The 19401-nt window shown below is 36.0% G+C and overlaps 1 protein-coding gene across 3 annotated transcripts in view; it reads left to right on the forward strand.

The window, feature by feature from the left end:
* ANKIB1 (ankyrin repeat and IBR domain containing 1) overlaps positions 1-19401 on the forward strand; it is a 97750-nt gene that overhangs the window by 55886 nt on the left and 22463 nt on the right. For all 3 annotated transcript variants that reach the window (XM_082753883.1, XM_082753882.1, XM_082753884.1), the window contains exons 4-9: positions 1826-2008; positions 9294-9411; positions 12447-12655; positions 14908-14996; positions 16644-16788; positions 17717-17883. In XM_082753883.1, coding sequence (XP_082610009.1) covers positions 1826-2008; positions 9294-9411; positions 12447-12655; positions 14908-14996; positions 16644-16788; positions 17717-17883 — 911 coding nt within the window. The remainder of the gene's footprint in view (positions 1-1825; positions 2009-9293; positions 9412-12446; positions 12656-14907; positions 14997-16643; positions 16789-17716; positions 17884-19401) is intronic.

A 19401-nucleotide genomic window follows, 5' to 3' on the forward strand; every position in this document is an offset into this window, starting at 1 on the left:
AGAAGCTGTGGATGCCCCATCCCTGGAGGTGTTCAAGGCCAGGCTGGATGGGGCTTTGAACAACCTTGTCTGGTGGGAGGTGTCCCAGCCCATGGCAGGGCGGGTAGAAGTGGGTGATCTTTAAGGTGTCTTCCAACCCAAACCATTCTCTGATTCTCTGAATAATTCCAGATATTTTATTGTGACAGATAAAGAAATACAGTATGTTGAAGAGAAAAGTAAGAAGTAACTGATCACAATCAAAAAGGTTTTGTGGAGAACAGATCCATTTGTGGACCTTTTATTTTCTAGAAGTATAAAAATTACAACCTGTGCTTTAAAATATCCTTGCAGTACGGGATAGAGTTGTTATAGCCATCATGATCTGAAAGCAAGATAATGTTTATAGATTTTAGTTTTATTTAGAAATAAGATGAATCATTTTAGTAGCAAATGATTGTCTTGAGCTCTCCATCATTAAAAGTTTAACATTTATTATAAAGATGTCATAATAAATCAGCTAAACGATCCACTCTTGGCCTTTAAAATCTGTGGTGTTTGCTGTCCTTTCTTATATCAGATCGGCTTATAGCAGGAGATGAGTTTGCCAAGATACTGAGAGCAGCACAAGTAGTGTTTATTAGCGAGAAACTTTATTTCTAGGTGGTTACTGGTTAGAGTCAAGGCTGGTGAAATGGCACTATACAAGGCTATGTTTTATATCGAGCGTTGATAAGCTTGGTGTGACCCAGCATGTGTGCTTACAGTACCATTTACATGTCTGTAAACCAGTAGTGTTGCGTGCTGTCTGTGAACTGGTGCCCCATCTTCCCTCCTATCTGAGGATCCTCCCATGTTCTGTCACCACCAGTGGGTCACAGAATCAGAGATTTACAGAGGTTGGAAGGGACCTCAAGAGATCATCAGGTCCACCCCCCCTGCCAAAGCAGGCTTCCTAGAGCAGGTTGCCCAGGTAGGCATCCAGACGGGCCTTGAATATCTCCAGAGAAGGAGACTCCACAACCTCCCTGGGCAGCCTGTCCCAGTGCTCATCACCCTCACTGTGAAGAAGTCCTTTCACATGTTGGTGCAGAACTTCTTGTGACCCATTTTGTGGCCATTGATTCTTGTCCTGTCCCCATAAACCACTGAAAAGAGGTTGGCCAAATCCCTCTGTCTAAACATTGATAAGATCTCCCCTCAGTCTTCTTTTCTCAGGACTGAAGAGACCCAGGTCTCTCAGCCTTTCCTCACAGGGGAAATGCTTCAGGCCCTGTATAATCTTTGTGGCCCTCCACTGGACCCTTTCCAGCAGATCCCTATCTTTTTTGTACCAGGTCAGTGTTGTGAAGAATGGTGGAGTTATACCCACATACAAAGAATATTTAATGGTGGCTGCAGCTTCATTTTGCCATGTGCTTGATGAACTCAGGCCCCTCATTTTCTGCGGAGCATTGACCTTAGCAGCAGCAGAACTTCAGTATTCAAACCCTAACAGAGATGTATTGTGCAGCATTGCCTTGTAATGTATGTCAGAGATGTTGTGGTTCCATGGAATTGCAGTATAATTATAAGTGAAATCAAGCAGTAATTTATTTAATAACAGTTATAATAATTTAATCTATTAATAATCCAATAGTTAATGAATATTTTATCCAATTATTATATAATAACTATGTCATGACAGAATCTTTGTTTCTCAAAGGCAATTGCTATTAAATTTGTCCCTTTTTTCTGTTTTCTTGCTCATATTTTTTTATTCTCTTCTTGAATGACATGCCATTTCTTCAGGGAGCTATTAGAGCTGGTGATTAATAACTGTTTACCTTGATGTTTTATTTTTCAGCTTCTAGTAAAACATGGTGGAGATTTGTTTGCAGAAAACGAAAATAAAGATACCCCATGTGACTGTGCAGAGAAACAGCACCACAAAGAGCTGGCTCTTAACCTGGAATCTCGAATGGTATTTTCACGTGATCCCGAAGCTGAAAGCATTGAAGCTGAATATGCTGCTTTAGACAAAAAAGAGGTTAGAGAATACTCTAAGTCTGTTGTATTTTACACATTTATATTTGTAGCAGTTACACTGTGACAGAAATCTGTGAAATACTCAGCAGGTACTCCACTTTGTACTGTATATATGGAAAACATTTGATTTTAACACAGCTCTTTGTATCTTTCAAGTTAAACTCGGAGAAAGTAACAAATCTATTGTCAAATCTAAAGAGAAGTTTTACTCCTATGCTTGTTTACACAGACTTTCTTGGATGTGTTGCAAACTGTAAGGCTAGAGGAAATGCAGTGAGGCGAGGCCAGTAAGCTGGGAAACGATCTCTCTAAAACAAAGTTTTTACAGATTTTTGTTTCTTAAGATCCCTTTCTGTCAAAAAGTGAGAACAGGAGAAATTCTGAAAAGGAGAAAATCTGTGGGACAGAATAGGAAAAACATTCTGATCGATCGTCCTAGACTGACATTGGCTTCAATGTTACCAAAAAGCAGCTAAGTAGCACAGGATTTCAAAACAGTGCATTTTCTTTCTTGTTTTATAACATGATGTCTGAAGCTACTGCATACCAGAACTTGTAAGGAAAACAAATAATAACAGGGTATGTTATTTTAAAGTCAGTTTTTGGAGGAGATATAAACTCATACAAATTTGCTTGAATTCTGCTATGCCTTATATTAGACTGTGATTTGCTAATTTTTTTAGTGTAACTAAAGATAACTTAACCCAAAAGATTCTGACCAAAAGTTGCCTCCCCCATCCACTATCAGATTTTGATTAACTAAAAGTCTAAATAAGAATATGTATATAAATTACACAATTCAGTAAATATTTTGAAGTAAATCTACATAAATTTAAGGACAATAGATTTCTGTATGGCTCCTCCCATCGTAAGTAGCACATATATTTTACTAGTTCAGTCTACTTATGGCCTGATAATAAAAAAGTCATTCAGGTTTAGATAGGAGTATGTTCAGATCACATCAGCTGTTTTCCTGAAGAATGCCAGGCAAGGTCAATTCTGTTGGAAAGTAAGAGTCTTTGTACTGTTCAGTTAATTTTCTGACTAATTTTCTTGAATAAATTCAAATCTAAACAAGCTTAATTAAGTTGTTTACTCCTAGATGAGAAGTTTTGAGATGAGGTTTAATATGCTTTAATTGTGCATTGAAATAACAAAAGTAATTAACTGACATTAGTTTCTCTGAATACTCCCCTATAGAGACACCCAAAGTGTTGAAGTTACATTTGAAATTATATTTATTATATGAAGCTAGTTTGAAATTATATTTTCTTTGTTGGCAAAGCCACTTTAAAAGACTGCTGCTATTTCCTGCCACGATTGCAGTTGATCACTCCTTTGATCGTATATATGGGACAATTTGGATGGTTATGCTATCGGCTGTATCATAGCAATGATTTGGCTTAAAAGAAGAAAAAGTCTTTGAGAGTGGTAATATGTAATTGTTTTATTTAACCTGAATCATTTTTATCGTTATATGTATGTCATGGGGTTGTAACACAGCTAAGAGAATAGTAAACTTACAGATAGGGGTGGAGCAAGTCAGGAACCACTTGAACAAGCTTTTCAGCTAGAGAAAATAATGCCTCGTGATTGTTCAAGGCAGGTACTCAGAGCCAAATCAACTTAAAGACTTCTAGTTACAAGGGACTAAAGTGCAAAGGTAATTATGTTTACTTGGGTTCACTTCACTGAGACAATTCAAAGACACAGTTCTGTTCCTCGTTTGACTTGTCTCTAGCAAAGCTGCTGAGCGTGAGAACTGAAGTGAAGGCAGGCCTGCAGACCTAGGTCCATCTGACATACCAGGGCAGCCTTCCCAAGTATTCTAAAGATTCACAAGCCAAAAAATGTCAGCATGGAATTTGGTACACCAATTGATGGACTTGGGGTTTCACATAGAGTAATTCAGCCTTCATAGTCTCTCTCTTTTTTTTTTTTTATCCTTTACTTGTGACTTTGCAGTGCAAAAGGTTCTCAGACTTCTTGTGTAGCTGTAACAGCACAAGTGCTAGCACTAGAAACATGCCAGCATAGTGCAGCCAGGGGAAGTCCATCTTTCAATCTTACCCCTTGGAGTCAGCAAAAATAATAATTAAAAAACAAAACAAAACAAAACAAACAAACAAACAAAAAAACAGCCTTAGAAAGACTGGCACTGAACTGCAGTCCAAATGAGAATACATCTGGATTCCCCAGGCATGGGGGCAAATGCCTGGGATAGGCAGTGAAGGTTGCTCTTACCACTGGCTGTAGCGATGCCTGCAGCTGTCACCTTGATGGGGCATGATGAGTAGTCTGAAATTCTTACACAGAATGCTTACCCATATTTGCCCCTCAAAGATGGTCCTGTACTTCTTTCTCTCAAGTTCATTTTTAAAAATAAAAAATACACACTGAGGGAAGGGAGTATGCAAGATGTTTTCTTAACATAACATTAAGATGACAGTTGTTCAGTGATGTCCTTCAACATCTTTCTGAGACATGAAAATTTAATTTTTAAAGAGCAAATATTTGTAACACCCGAAAGTGCATTTTCAAAGTCATTTATCTCTTGATTGAAGGTTAGAGGAAAAAATAAAAGATTTGAAAACAACAAATAGGACTTCTTCCCAGGCAAAACAGCCAAAGAAGCTTAGCTCCAGTGTTTAGGATATACACAGCAGAATCTGGAGTGATAGTACCTAATACCTCCCCTGCCAGACCTGCCATGCTTACAGCAGAAAATAATCACTCTTCTTCATACAGACCAAAAGACTTATGTAGTGCTCTGTGTAGTGTCATTGAATTAAGTGCATACGTTCAGAGTAGTAAAAGAGTGTTGTCTCTGAGGTTAAGAGACAGCTTATGTTGTTCTTCACATTGAAATATTACTAAGGAGTTATGTAAGTGTTCATGTTTAGAATTGAAACTCTTGCAACAGTAGAAAAAATAACTTGCACATGCCTTTCTTTAAGATTACAGAGGTTCTCAAGCTTGTAAGAAATACTGAGCAGATCAAGTTTTCACATTTCAAGTTTCATAACCTGACAGCAAAGAACTGTCCATCTTCCAGCACTTCAGTTTACTCCACTGAGTGGGGTTTCTGAATAAAATCCATTTCTGTCATACAATTACCCAGCCTCTTAAAATTTCATTTTGCTATGGTGATACCTGAACATTTTTTTAAGTAACATGTCTAGTTTGCTTCATTTTTAGCACACCACAAGCATTTTTTATGAGCAAATTGGAGAAAGCAGTTCAAGCAAAAGGGTCCTTTAGAAACACAAACATGACTCTGCTAGGTATGTTTCCACAAAGTGCAATATAGAAGAAAAGGAATGTACCAACAAACGCATAATCTACATTTCCCTATATAAAATAGAAGTGCTTAAGTATTTTAAGTACGGACTATAAAGAGTGACTGTCATCACTGTAGTTAGCTGTAGAAAAAAAAGATCCATCAATGATGTTGTGTGGGCAGTGGAAAGGTTATTAGAAAACAAGCCAGGAGTATATGTCAGATGACTTTCTTTGTCTTGATTATTTTCTCCTGCTTTGTTAATGAACGTTCTCCTATGAACTATGAGAGACAATTAACTTCTGTAGAAAGTGTAAGTTTATCTTTTAAATGTCATTGGAGTTACACTAAATAATATAAACCAAGACTGATAATTTTTAAACTGCTTTCATAGATTTTGGTTATTTTATTTGCACAGTCTTCTAGTTTTCTGTTTATTCAAGCACAAAAGCATAATTGTGTTTGTGATGTATGCCTGGAAGACAACAAGCACCTTCATTCCAATCACATCATGTAGTGTTTAAAACTTACATAAGAAACACCTGGGAATGAGCAGTAGATCAGAGCAGATCATCCGGAACAATTTTGGCTCTCTGTCAGCCTCAGAAAAATACACTGTGTAATAGCAAAGTATATAATTTCTTTGTTCATTTTACTTACGTGTCACTGGATACTGTAGCAACACACTAGTAGTGGTGTATCACAGATTTATTGAGCCTGTGGTAACTGGAATGATTTTCTTCATTTTCCAGAATTAATGCCATAAATATATAATGCAAGTATGAAAATACCAAGAGTTATCTTAAAACAATTAAGATGTACTTTACAGACAGAGAATTATTAAGTGAAAAGAGAGAACATGGCTGTAGGTAGTTAAGATATAAACATACATATATAGTACATATACTTCTACTTGAACAAATGAAGTATAGATAATTTTTAAAATGTATTACTCCATTAACTGCAGAATCCCATCCACCCATGAAAGAAGATATTTACATAAAGTGTATTTGACACCATTTAATTATACAGTCAACGCTGTAGCAAAGAGTGGCTTTGCCCTTGTCTACTTTAATGGTACTTTAAAGATGAAGGAAATAATAATACTTTGAAATGAGCTGCTAAAATGATCTTCTGCTCATGTATTAAAAATTGTTTTAGGAGAAAAAAATGATATAATTTATGATGTCTAAATATTAGTGATAAAATTTTGAGAGGAAGGTAGTTAAAAAGAAGGCTTAGAGAATGAGTGTTGAAATCTGTAATGAGAAGCTCACAATGGGTTAAAGTAGTACCCAAACAATACATTCCAAAATCATTACCCTGTTAAATAGGGCTAAATACTGAACAGTGCATTTTTCATAGCAATTATCAATAAAGAACTGCCTTGTAAACAAATGTTAAAGGACGTCTCTGAGCATCATTATCTGGAATTCAAATTCTTTATGGCAATGCAGAAAGAAGTCATAAGTGTAGAAGTAGTTAAATAAATTAAGTAGATAAAAAACATATTTATGGGATTATATAATGAATATACATCCTTATAACTAACTATTATGTCTTCACAAGTCTCCACAAGACCATGTCTTGTAGACAAGAACATTTTTAAGGGTTCTGATTGTATAAAGCCTTCACTCTGGAATTTCTAGAATAAGCTACTTAATAGTGCCAGCCTAGAATTTCCTTTCTTTTGGCTTCTTCTGTGAGCTCATGTGTTATTTTATGTAAAAAAAATAATCTAAAGTTTCAAACACATTCTTAAGAAATATTTCTCTCATTGCTCAGAAAGATAAAATTAGAGATTCTTAAAAACTTCAGGATCCAAAAATCCCTGCTGGGTTGTGAGGAACGCTCCAGCTGAGATAATATAATAGTCTGTTACTGAAGGAAGATAATTGCCAATGTTTGACCTAGAACCAATCAATTAAATGTAATTTTGAACATATCTGCAGTTCTGGGTAAAATACGAGGTCGTAAAATATGCATTTGTGTTGCAGGTTTAACAGGAAAGATAAGTCTTTTTATGATATATGTGTTCTTCAAGAAGTGAAGACTGTTGGGCTGACAAAGCTACTTATTTCACAACTGTAATTCAAACTGAAGTTCAGACTCTGTCAAAACGATTTACTCATTGCTCCATTTTTTTGCAGCATATTTGTGCAATTATAATCATTCAGGCACCCAGCTGTTTGTATCCCTGTCTTTCTGACATGTTTTTATAAATGATCTCTTTTGTAAGAAACGAAGTAGGTCAGTCAAATTCCAGCATGCTATGAATCAAGTGGCCCGGATTTATTTCAATTCAAGCCATTAGCGTTCAGATTGCCCTTTACTGTGTCATGCATGATCAGCAATGGGAGGACACAGAGAAACTCCCTGGACTTGGGCAATCAAGATAAAGGTCAGGACACTCACAGTCCATTTCTCTTAAGCTATTCGTGCTTTCTCAAAAAAAGCCAAGGACCCAGTGCAGGTTTGTGGCAGCATTACTCTTGCCAATCTCTAACATTAAGAAGTTCCAGTTTATGTTACTGACTACCTAAGAGAAGAGGTCACAGCCAGCAGCTATGCTTCTAGGTGCATTTTATAGAGTTTATTATGATACCCAGAATGTAGGAAGCATGTTATGTTTTCTCAAAAGAAGGAAATCATTTAGAAGTTCAGGTATCCATTTCTCCCCATCTTTTATGCCTCCTGCTTGTTATCCTCAAAAGGTTATGCACACAATAGACTTTTACTTAGGCTGTCAACTTCCAAGGACAGAACCAGTCTTCTGCTTCTTCTGTGCATGTATGCACACCTGTGTGTGCGCATATTATGTAGCACTGGAGGGTCTTTGAGTGTGCTCTACATAGCATCGATATATAAATAATAAATACTAATGATACATGGTCTGAACTGTGGTTATCTGCTATCACTGCTACTCTGTGTCCTTTCTCCCCAAATTGCTGAAGACACTTGCTATTTGGTGGCCAAATGCCTAGTTAGTCCCGTAACGAATCAGTGTTACATCAAATGCTTTAAATCTTTTGTTTGCTTTCATTTATCTAAATTAAACCAGTCCATATAAGAATAAATCATTTACAGTCCCTTCTGCATCCATTCTCTTTGTATGTCCTCCCACTTGTTTTTCTACCTTCTGGGCATTTTCCCTGATCAAAACTAACAAGTATATTACTTGCTGTCATGTTCTTCCTTTGTTATTTTTAAAAATTAGTCTGAAAAACATGTGTATGCATCTCCAGTATCTTGGCTGGAATAATTCAGTGTCCTAAAATTATAGTCTATTTGTCTTTTAAATTTGACCTTTTTTAATGCTATAATAAGGGAATGGCCTCTGTTTCTCAGAGAGTTTTGGTATCTTCATCCCCAGCCTCTAACTGCATTTCTGGTCTATTTTATACTGACTTCTCTACTTATGTGAAAGTGGGTATTACCTCAAAGATCTGTACCCAATCCTTTCATAAACTTCTTACTGTCTAACATCTCAATGTATCCTCCTCCAGATGAATTCAAAGTTAATGCGTCTCAATTCATGCATAATGTCAGAGATCTGTATGCAACGTATGTTATCCTGATACTTAGTTCAACTCTACTCATGAATTCTGATATGAATGCCTCAATATCTGAATTTTAATCACTTCAAAATTTAATTGTATTCTGTGAAAATCCAGCTTTTTTGAGAGGACTGGGGGGAGGAGGGGAGAGATTGAGAGAGAGAGCTGTGTTAGGCTAGTTCAGCATTGGAATGTGGCCTCCAATTATAACTGAGTACTCTAGAAATGCTGTCTCCTGTATTTGGAAATGTAGGAAGATAATTCTCTAAGTATTAGAAAATAACAGTGTTTCCATATAGGTTTGTATGATAAATAAATTCTGCCACATCTTACCTCACAGTTGAGATAATTGTCTGTAACTGCTTTGAATGTTTTCATTTTACTGGGGAATTAGAGACTAACTGGAAAGCACCACCAGACATAAATTATCTTTCTCCTTCTCCTCAAAGCCATACGAGGGGCTAAGACTTCAGGATCTGCGAAAGCTCAAGGATATGCTGATAGTGGAATCTGCTGACATGCTCCAAGCCCCACTGTTTACTGCAGAAGCTCTTCTTCGTGCGCATGGTAATCCAAAACCCTAAAGACTAAAAAAACTTCTTTTCAGTAAAATCAAAATTTCAGTTGTGAGTGTGTTCACTTTTTATTCCCAAGAAAAAGAGAAGTAATGGTTAATCAGATACCAGGACATAGTTCACACAGTACTTCAGAAAGAAGTTCTGCAGTATGTCAAAAAGCATTGAGGCAGACAGGCAAGTTGATAGGGAAGTGATTCAAACTAGGAATTACAGTGGAAGATGTTTGAACTTAAGCAAAATGGAGAAACAGAGCTTTCCTACTTTAGTGAGAGACACAGAAGTAGAACTTCCATGTTTTCATGTACCAAAAATGTCAAAGTTCATTTTTCCTATTTTTTGTCAGGTCATGATTTTCTGCCATTACATATTTGTAGATAAAACTAGATCAGAAGTGATTTTTATTTTTACTTTTTTGTCATAACAAAAGCAGTCTGACTGTTGTAGTATATGTTTGGAAGCTGCCTCAGGGTTTAAAGCATATGAGCGTGTGTCCTTTTAAGGATTTTTACAGTTACTGCTTTAATGCACAGTGTACTTTTCTCTTTGTATATCTGTAACTAGTTTAATTTCACTGAAATCAGTCTGTGCCCTTGCTGTGTAATTTAAACTGGGTTTGTCAGAATAGGCAGATACTGAATTCAGTGGGTTTGCTCCAGACAACAGTATCTCTCTGAAACTCAGTGGAAGCTTTAGGCTTTCATTCAGCGATTCCAAATTTATGCTTACTGAAGCATCTGCATTGTTGCTGTATGCCAAAGGGACTACTCAGGCAGCTAATGGTTTCCATGCTCATCACTGTATTGCTGGATTAAGCTTTTGTGCCCTGATAGTTTCGTGGATTCCCTGTAAAAATAAAAGAGAGTGGAAAAAGTGAAACAGTAAAATATTAACTTAAACCCACAAAACTTGGCAGACTTTCATGAGAAGGTATGGTACCTTAAACATGTCTCCTTTAAATTGTTTTTGATAGGCTATGTTCTCTTTAATATAGAATTTGGCCATCATGAACTTATGCCAGTGAATTTCAGTGCCAGTCCAATCATATATAAGGCACAGTCTTTGCACATACGTTTTTAAATATTGATTATTTGTTTAATTCTTATAGGGTATTTATAATATGCACAGTATTTGAATGCTAGTTTGGATTCTCTGAAAACTTCATTATGGCTGGACATTACGAAATATTTTACTAACAAGGTAGGCATGTTTTGTACACTGTGCAGAACTCTGGAGAAGAAAATGATGGCAATACTGTTCAAACTGGCAGCACAGTGCATAGTAAGTCCAAAAGCAATGAGGTTGATGTAAAGTGTGCAGAAATGTCTGCCAGCATCTAGTGAGCAGTGATTGAAAGTTGAGAAGGAATCAGTCTGCATTGCAAAGGTCACGCTACTGATGTTGCTTTAGAGAGGTAACTGTAACTAAATGCCACTGGCCAGTGTAGAGAAAAAATCACAGACGATTTGTAGTCATGAGAAAGTCAGCTATTTTGCCTGTAGCTGTGGTCAGACACTGGAAATTATTCAAACAGATTTTTTTCTTTTTATTTTGAAATGAAGACAGTGAGTTGGTTTAGCCTAGTAAAAGGAATAATTGAGCTATTTACAAGGCTTGAGGCAACCGGGAAATGCCAAATACCAAATCACAGTGTTTTTGCATTTGATCTTGAAATTCATAAAAGAATAATGCAAAATCTTGACTTAATTCACACCTAATGTGTGAAAAGCACATCTTAAATTTTTTGAACGAACGTTCTTATGTAATACTTTTAGTTGTTTACAGATGTAATATTTAATCCAACTAATTTGCTTTCTTTTATCATAGAACTGTATCAATTTACTGACCCAAGCTGCAAGAATTGCGAGTGGGTTGGGCTTTTTTCCCTTTTTTTAATTAAGAGACAGAAGTATGTAGAGTACGCACCAAGATAAAGAAATGTTATTGTGGCAGTCATAAATAAAACTTTTCAGTTCTTTTGCAAATGTTTTTTCAACATTGTTCCTGTTTCTCTTCTATTTCATGCTAAAGCAATTGTTTTCAGGATAAAAGAGAGGCAATTCAGCAAATACAGCTATTTCATATTTTAATTAAACTCATAATTTAGTAAAGAAAACACAATGGAATCCATTCAGTACCCTGTATTTACCCTGGCTAATTTTAAAGGTGTCCTGCAAAAGGACCTCAAGAAAACATGTGGCAAATTTTATCTATATGTTAGCATCAGCAAGCATCTCTCTGAGAGGCTATAAGGTCAAGGTAATTTGCAAAATGCTAATGACATTTATAATTATTGAAGTGTGTACATGTTCAGGCTCCATGGCTGCAAACAAATGAAATGAAACTAACCCAAGATATGGTTCAGCTTAGATAAGTAAAGCATGTCCAGATCAGTTTTCTTTTTAAATTAGGGAGCAGATTTTAGTTAAGGCAGCAATCATTATTTGACAGTGGCAATATTCTTACTAAGTTCAGTGCTTAGAACACATACATCTTTTTTCAATATTTATATGATAAAGGAATATTGTTTATCTTTTCCTGTATAAATTATAAAATTCAATAAAAACAATGCAGATCTTTTGGTTTATAAAAATGAGTTTCCAGTGTGAGTAGCTAAGATTAAAAACAATTTTTTTTTTTCACTTAAGATTAAAAACAAACAAGTAAAAACTTCAAAAAAAAATATTAAGTGATAGGAACAAATTGGGAAATTTCCTCTTGAAATTCTACTTCATCTGATCTGTGAGTACCGTTGATGGCTTTAGATTCAAATCAATATAGGAAATTGATAGGTTTATATTTAAATGAGAACTTTAAATTATTTCTGATAGGAAAAACTTTATTTGTAAGATGTCTTTAGTATTAATATTAGGGATCAGCAACCGAAAACATTTCAAACAATGATTAAGCAAGATCTGTATTTGCTTTAAGATGGACAATAAAGCTAATTTCATTATTTTTTTTTGTATTTAAATTGCAAATTTTGCATATACATTTGCTTATATTTGCTTATATTTATCATTGAAGACTGGGACAGGGAGAAGTTGCTTGAAGCATGGATGTCTAATCCAGAGAACTGCTGCCAGCGTTCGGGGGTTCAGATGCCGACTCCCCCTCCCAGCGGCTACAACGCGTGGGATACGCTGCCTTCTCCTCGAACTCCCCGCACTACTCGCTCTTCTGTGACTTCCCCTGATGAAATCAGCCCGTCACCGGGAGACATCGAGACAGCTGTGGTAAGTTTATAAATAGATCTGAAACTCACAGGGCAGAAGCGCGTGTGCCTAAACATAGCACACCTCCGTGGACAAGAAAGCTGCATTGTCATCTTGCTCGGAAAATACATTTGTAAAGATATAAGGCATTTCTCTTCCCGAAAGTGGGGAACAAAGAAGTTTACACCTTACATATTCTGTATAATAACACGATTGAGCATGTGGCTGATACAAAGGGCTCTGTTTTCACCTTGGCTGTCACTCACAGAGCAGAATTTTATGCAAACACAATAGCATCAGTACATTTGGCTTTTTTGAGCTTCTCTTCTCGTCTCATACTTCTCAAGATGTTTCACTTTCATTGTATCCATTTCCGTGAATATACTCAGTGCTGCGAACCCTGCCTTTTGAAAATTTTTTCTTTGGAAAACAAAATTCTCTTTGTCTGCATTTTGAAATGTCAGCCCACTAGTGTACTGTAAGCTTATAATTACTTTTACTATGTGTGGGCTGCTTCAAGCAGTTTACAAGGCTATTGCAAATTTGAAATATGAAAGCGCCTTTCATTAAAATCAGTGTGGTTCTTTTGGAAGACAGAGTTCTCTTTTTAATAATCCACAGCTGCAACATTATAAAACTTTTGCTCCATGACCTAAGCATTTTTTCTGGAATATTATATGCAGTCTTGCAAATGGATCATCCCTTGATCACATAAAAAATAAAAAAAAAAACAACTGTGTTCCTGCATAGAAACCTTTTATGTCTTTAATTGCAAAATGTTGAAAAAGAAGCTATATGGAATATTGTTGTAGTACATTTAATTACATTAGCAATGAAATATTGTCCAGGAATATTTCCTAATTAAAATGTATAATAAAAGATGTGTTCAGTTTTACATTGTGCTTTTTTTTTTTTTTTTCATTTATGGTCCTTAAGCCAGCAATGCAGGCTGGGTAGTTGTATATCTAAATCCAGATCCAGATTCACACATTTAGTATTTCTGTTTGTTTAAAAATCTTGCAAAAAGCTTTCAAAATAATATTTTCAAAATGTTGTTTATGAAATAATACATATTTTTCTAAAGTCACTCATATCGGCAGACAAATGAAAAAAAAAAGTAGGTGAGATAAAACCACAAGCTGTAAAACTCCCTTCGGCTTTTGCATTTGCATCCTAACTTATAATTAAAACTGTCCCAGTACACATTCTATACTTGATATTCTGAACTCAAGTCTTCATTAACTGACTTACATGTATTTTGAAGCTATGTTTTAAACAACATTGAAAACACAAATTTAATAGGGAACAGTTTTGATGCATTGTCAACTTCTAAAATACTTAATTTGGCAAGACAATTAGCTAAAATGTCTGAAATAACAATTAATTCCTTCATTTAGAGGCAGACATTTTTGGTTTAGTTCCGTTTTGGCTGTAACACAAGTGCTTCTTAAAAGTCACATAACAAACTAATATTTTGGAAATATTGTCCTTTGTGTGTAAAATAGCTAATGTATTGAAAGTTGAAGTAAGTTTTCATGGAATCTTAGTTCCAATTGAAATAAAAATCTACTTATGTTCTTTGGTGAATGTGAAACATTTACCTTCCATGCCTAACCATAACCAATGAGTAATGTCATCCCTGATAAATATTTTCATAGTAAGGGCCTCAGTATTCTATGTTTTTTTTTCTACAGTACCTAGTAGTATAAAATGAAGCAGAGGTGTCTTCTTTTGGAACATTTGTAGATTAACTCATTCTTTATTTTGACTGAAAGATTCAATGTATTAAAAATAGTATTTTTGTAGATTATTACCTAAAATAGTTGCTGCTGTTGCACAACCAAATTGTTCCTACTTGATTTGGACCTGATTGTTTGACATGCTGAATATTTCCTGAAGCCTCTGTGATTTCCAAACTCTATTTCAGGCTCTGAATCTGATGCAAACTTCAGGTCCCATTTTCCCTCAAAACTGAGGTCTGAGTGCTCTGCACAATGAAGCACTTGCTGAGCTGAAGAACATGACAGAAGGCACCACAAAATGTGGTGTTTGGATAGGGAGGTATAGAAAGAAAGATACATAATCTTTCCCATTTCTATTTCTAAGCTATTTCTGTAGTTTAAATTACCTTTTTTTTTTTTTTATGTATACAGTTAGATTTTTCTCCCTATTGAGTACTTTTTGTTTTTGCTGAGATTTTCCAGATTAGTTTGTGGTGCTAACAATATGAAAAGCTTTATGATTTTTCTTAATCAGTATTTTTTCGTCTACAGTGTGACATTTGCATGTGTAATATTTCTGTGTTTGAAGACCCAGTGGATATGCCTTGCGGACATGACTTCTGCAGAGCATGCTGGGAGGCGTGAGTATATGTACTTTTATTTTGAGAAACTTTCATATTTCCTATATTGAAGAGGGAAGGGGTTTCAGAGAGTTGCTGTTTTGATCCTATTAAATATTTAAGTTGTCATTCAAAGTGGCCATCTACTGATTTAGTACTGATGTAATGCTTGCTGTAGTTCAGCAAAGCTCTTAAGCATGTTTCAATCATGAGTGTGAATAGATGAGCCTACTCTTGATCTGCTCAGTGTGTTCATCGTGGTGGCATTGGGGTTCACACTTCCTGAGTTAAGCATATGCTTAATTCCATCTCTTAGTTCAGCACACTGAACTTAGGCATTGTAAATCCATTTTCAGTCAGAAAAGCAATTAAAATGCATTTTTACATTGAATGTTAATAACTGAGTAGATTTAGCTGGAATGCTCTGCTGGTGTAATGTTCTCATTACTACATAATTTTTTAAGTCTAGATAGTCATGCTAGTAAAAAAAAATCAGTCATGGACAATTATATTAGTATAAATATTAATCATACTTCCCAGGAATAATTATATCTGTATGCAGTGCATTTTTATTCATCTTCCCAGTCAGGAGACTGTAGTACTTGCACTGTACCACTACAGTGTCTTGTTATAGTGTCATATCAGCACAGCTAGTCCTACTGCATATAATACTGATTTACATGTATATGAACCCATTCCTCCTATGTTAAGGATGAGCACTTTCTCTACGAGCTTTTAGAAGGCGTTTTTTTCAGTGTTCAGAGAATTAATAGTTACGCTCCTTTATTATAAATTGTTACACGGTAATTTAGAAGTTATGAAGAGATACTGGCTTGATATGGTGCTGGACTACACATACTGTGATTTGTGTATGCTCTCAGAACTACAATTCAATGTCAAGCAAGTGTTTGCAGTGGCATGTTTGGGTGGGATTCATCCTTCCAAGCCAGTCATTTCTGTTATGCAGAGTATAGCCAGGACTGAGTTATCCCATTTGAAGATGAATCTAAGATGGATTGAAATGGCAAGTCTCTCTACATTAACAGTTGAAGGACCCAAGATGACTAACTTAGAAATGTTTATCCTTCAGATGAATAAAGCTAGATGAGATAAATACCATCCCTGATACCAGATTAATAAAGAAGTACTAGCTTGTAAACTAAGCATCTTTGTGCACTGTGAGTTGAAGTCCAGTTTTCATCAGATTTCTGAGCTTTTTCTGTCTTGCATTCTAGTAGTTAGGAACTACAATGTTCTCTGTTTAGAAACTTGTTTCCAAGAGCAGAGCTATTTTGACTAGCACAGTTGTAAAAATTAATTGCACATAAAATTAATTATTTCCTAGATTAATTACATTTATATGTTCTGTTTAAGTTAGAAGTAATGCTCAGTTTAATTAAACATTGCATAGCAGTATCTGATAAATGGTGAGGATGGAAACTGCAAACACACAAGGCTATGATGGTGCTCACTTCTGAACTGTGACAGTTTTTTAATTATGCTGTTCATCAAATCTGCAGTCCTTTTGAGCTGAAACCGATACTTTCTGTTCTTTTTAAAAAAAAAAAAATGATTAATCTGTATATATATGAACCTAGTATAAAGTATTCAGCAGCCTTTTAATATTTACTTTTTATTCACAAATACTGACTGACAAAATTCTGGCAGATTTTTGAATCTGAAAATTCAGGAGGGTGAAGCTCACAACATTTTTTGCCCAGCATATGATTGTTTCCAGCTTGTGCCTGTAGACATCATAGAAAGTGTGGTTTCCAAGGAGATGGACAAAAGATACCTTCAATTTGACATTAAGGTAAATTATCAAACTGTTCTTCTATTGTTGACGTGTGTTTCATTTTATTAAAAGCACCATACAACTTCTATGTGAAATGCTGCATCATATCTGTTGTTTAAAATACAATCCTGTTGCATGTGACAAGTCTCTAATGCCCAGTACTGAAGTCTTACACAGTATGGTGGGAATGGAACGGAACGGAACGGAATGGAACAGAGCAGTTTGGTTCAGTTCAGTTCAGTTGGAAACGCCCCACAGAGACCATCAAGTCAGCCTTCAGGACTGACCACAAGCTGAAGCACGTCACCGAGAGCATTGTCCAAACATCCCTTGAGCTCTGACAGACATGGGGCACCACCTGCCTCTCCACGAAGCCCGTGCTGGTGTGTGACCACCCTCATGGCACTGACATTTCTCCTCATGCCCAGCCTGGTGCAGCTCTGTGCCCTTCCCATGCCCTGCCATCGCTCAACAGGGAGCAGAGGCCAGCACCTCCCTCTGCATCTCCCCTCCTCAGGAGGATGCCCAGAGCCATGAGGCTGCCTCTCGGCCTCCTCTTCTCCACTCCAGACAGCCCAGTTATCCCCAGCGTCTCCTCACAGCACAGGCCTTCCAGCCCTGTGCATATGCAGTAGAAGTTCACACTTAGCCATATCACAGAGAATTTGACCTGCACACTTTGAACATTTTGTGAGGGATATAAATTTGGATCTTAGCATAATACTAAGTCTGGAGTATTATTGTTATTTCCCAAATAAATACTATTTTTTTAAATGGAGATTAAATTATTCTCTTTTAACAATTGTATAAAGCCTGTCAAAGTAGCTGTGGTTGTCTATGCTTTTTGGCTTTGGTCCTTCAAGGGAAGATTATGATGACAGATATGTCAATGATAAGATCTGATCTTTTATGTTAAAATATTTTCAATTTTTTTCTCTTTTTTCAGGCCTTTGTTGAAAATAATCCTGCTATTAAATGGTGTCCTATACCAGGCTGTGAAAGAGCAGTAAGGCTAACAAGACAAGGAACAAATTCAACAGGATCAGATACACTTAGCTTCCCTATGCTAAAAGCCCCTGCTGTAGATTGTGGAAAAGGACATCTTTTCTGCTGGTTAGTACTAGGAACTTATCTCTACATAAACTCATTGCCACTGCTATTCCAAGGATTAATAGAAAGTTAAAAGTGGCACTTAGTATGAAGCATACAACAACAAAAAATATGGGATGGTATATGACTGTAGTATTCTGTATTCATGCAGTAAGGAAACTCATGTGCACAAACATTTCAGTATTTTGGGGCACTAAAGTTTCAGCAAAGGTTTATAATATTGTCGTGTTATTTATTGGTTCTAACTGATGCAAAACAGTGGCATGAAGTGACGTGATTTTCTCTTTTTAGGGAGTAGGAGTATAGGTAGAGGGATTTTTTGCGTCTGTTGTGGATTGTTGTAGCATATCTGATATTCAGAATTATAGCATAGAAAATGAGCAAAGTTTGGCTCTTTCAGAATTTTGGTGGAATCACATCAGAAAAGCTGGAGCTTAAACAGAGCTGTGAAGGATCTTTTGCTCCATACATAGCCAGTTGTTTGCTGGATCGCTCCGATCATTGTTTCACTTTTTCAACACTTTTTCTTATTAAGTCTTAAGTTGAATACAAGCTCAAGAAGGAGTGAAGAAACATTAAAACATTTTTTAAAAACATCCCTCAGATTGCCTGAGCTGTCCGTCTTCAGCAGTTTCAGGGAAAGGGCAAGAACAATATCAACAAAAGCAAAAAAGTGGTGGGATATTTTTCTGAAATCTGGCACAAGCCCTGTCCTTGCTCCGTAAGATTATCAGACTGGTAACTTAAGACTGTTGACTGATTTAAGACTGTTGTAGTGGGACGTCTTTTTTGCTTTGGAAAACCAAAAAAGGTCAACGTAAGTATAAACATTTAGACAAGCTGTGTAATCCTTCTTTTCATTTTTCAATTGAAACCATGATACAAGAAGAAGAGATCCTGAGTAATCTGCTTGATTCCAAATATCATAAGACTCTTAATGAACGATAATTCTGATTTTAGTTCTTTCCTTATATGAATGGAAATGAAGAAGGAATAAGAGGAAAGTAGACATAATGAAGCAACCAGGAAAGCTGGAAAACAGAACTTCTTGAGAACAAGTTGTTCACAACGGATGGAGAACTCAGAAAGAAATAAATCCTGTGAAAACAAACCAGAAAATGATTTCACAGTGAACATATAACAAACCTTAGTGCCATTCCACAAGAAGGTACCAGCCTCTCATCCTTGCTTCTGTGTCCTAACAGAGAATCAACCTTCTATTGACCTGAAGGACAGAGTTTGAGATTACTTCAGTGTAATATTGACACGGTCTTTCAGACATTGGCAGCCTCTTCTTCCTTAACATTGGCTGAATGCACTAACTCCTTAGAGTGTTCTCTAAATATGAATACGTTCTCCGAGTGCCTGATTTTTATGAGAAATTTCTTTTTTATGCTTCCTGATAATATTTCTTTATGTTCTTTTTATGTTAATGCTTTGAGATACTGCACAAGTGAATATGACTAAGGTCTTGAAAAAAGACACAATTCTATCAGCAAAATGTCCAAGAAGGTATTTCCA

The sequence above is a fragment of the Aythya marila genome (genome assembly GCF_965140915.1).
Source record: "Aythya marila genome assembly, chromosome: 2".
NCBI classification, from domain to species: domain Eukaryota; kingdom Metazoa; phylum Chordata; class Aves; order Anseriformes; family Anatidae; genus Aythya; species Aythya marila.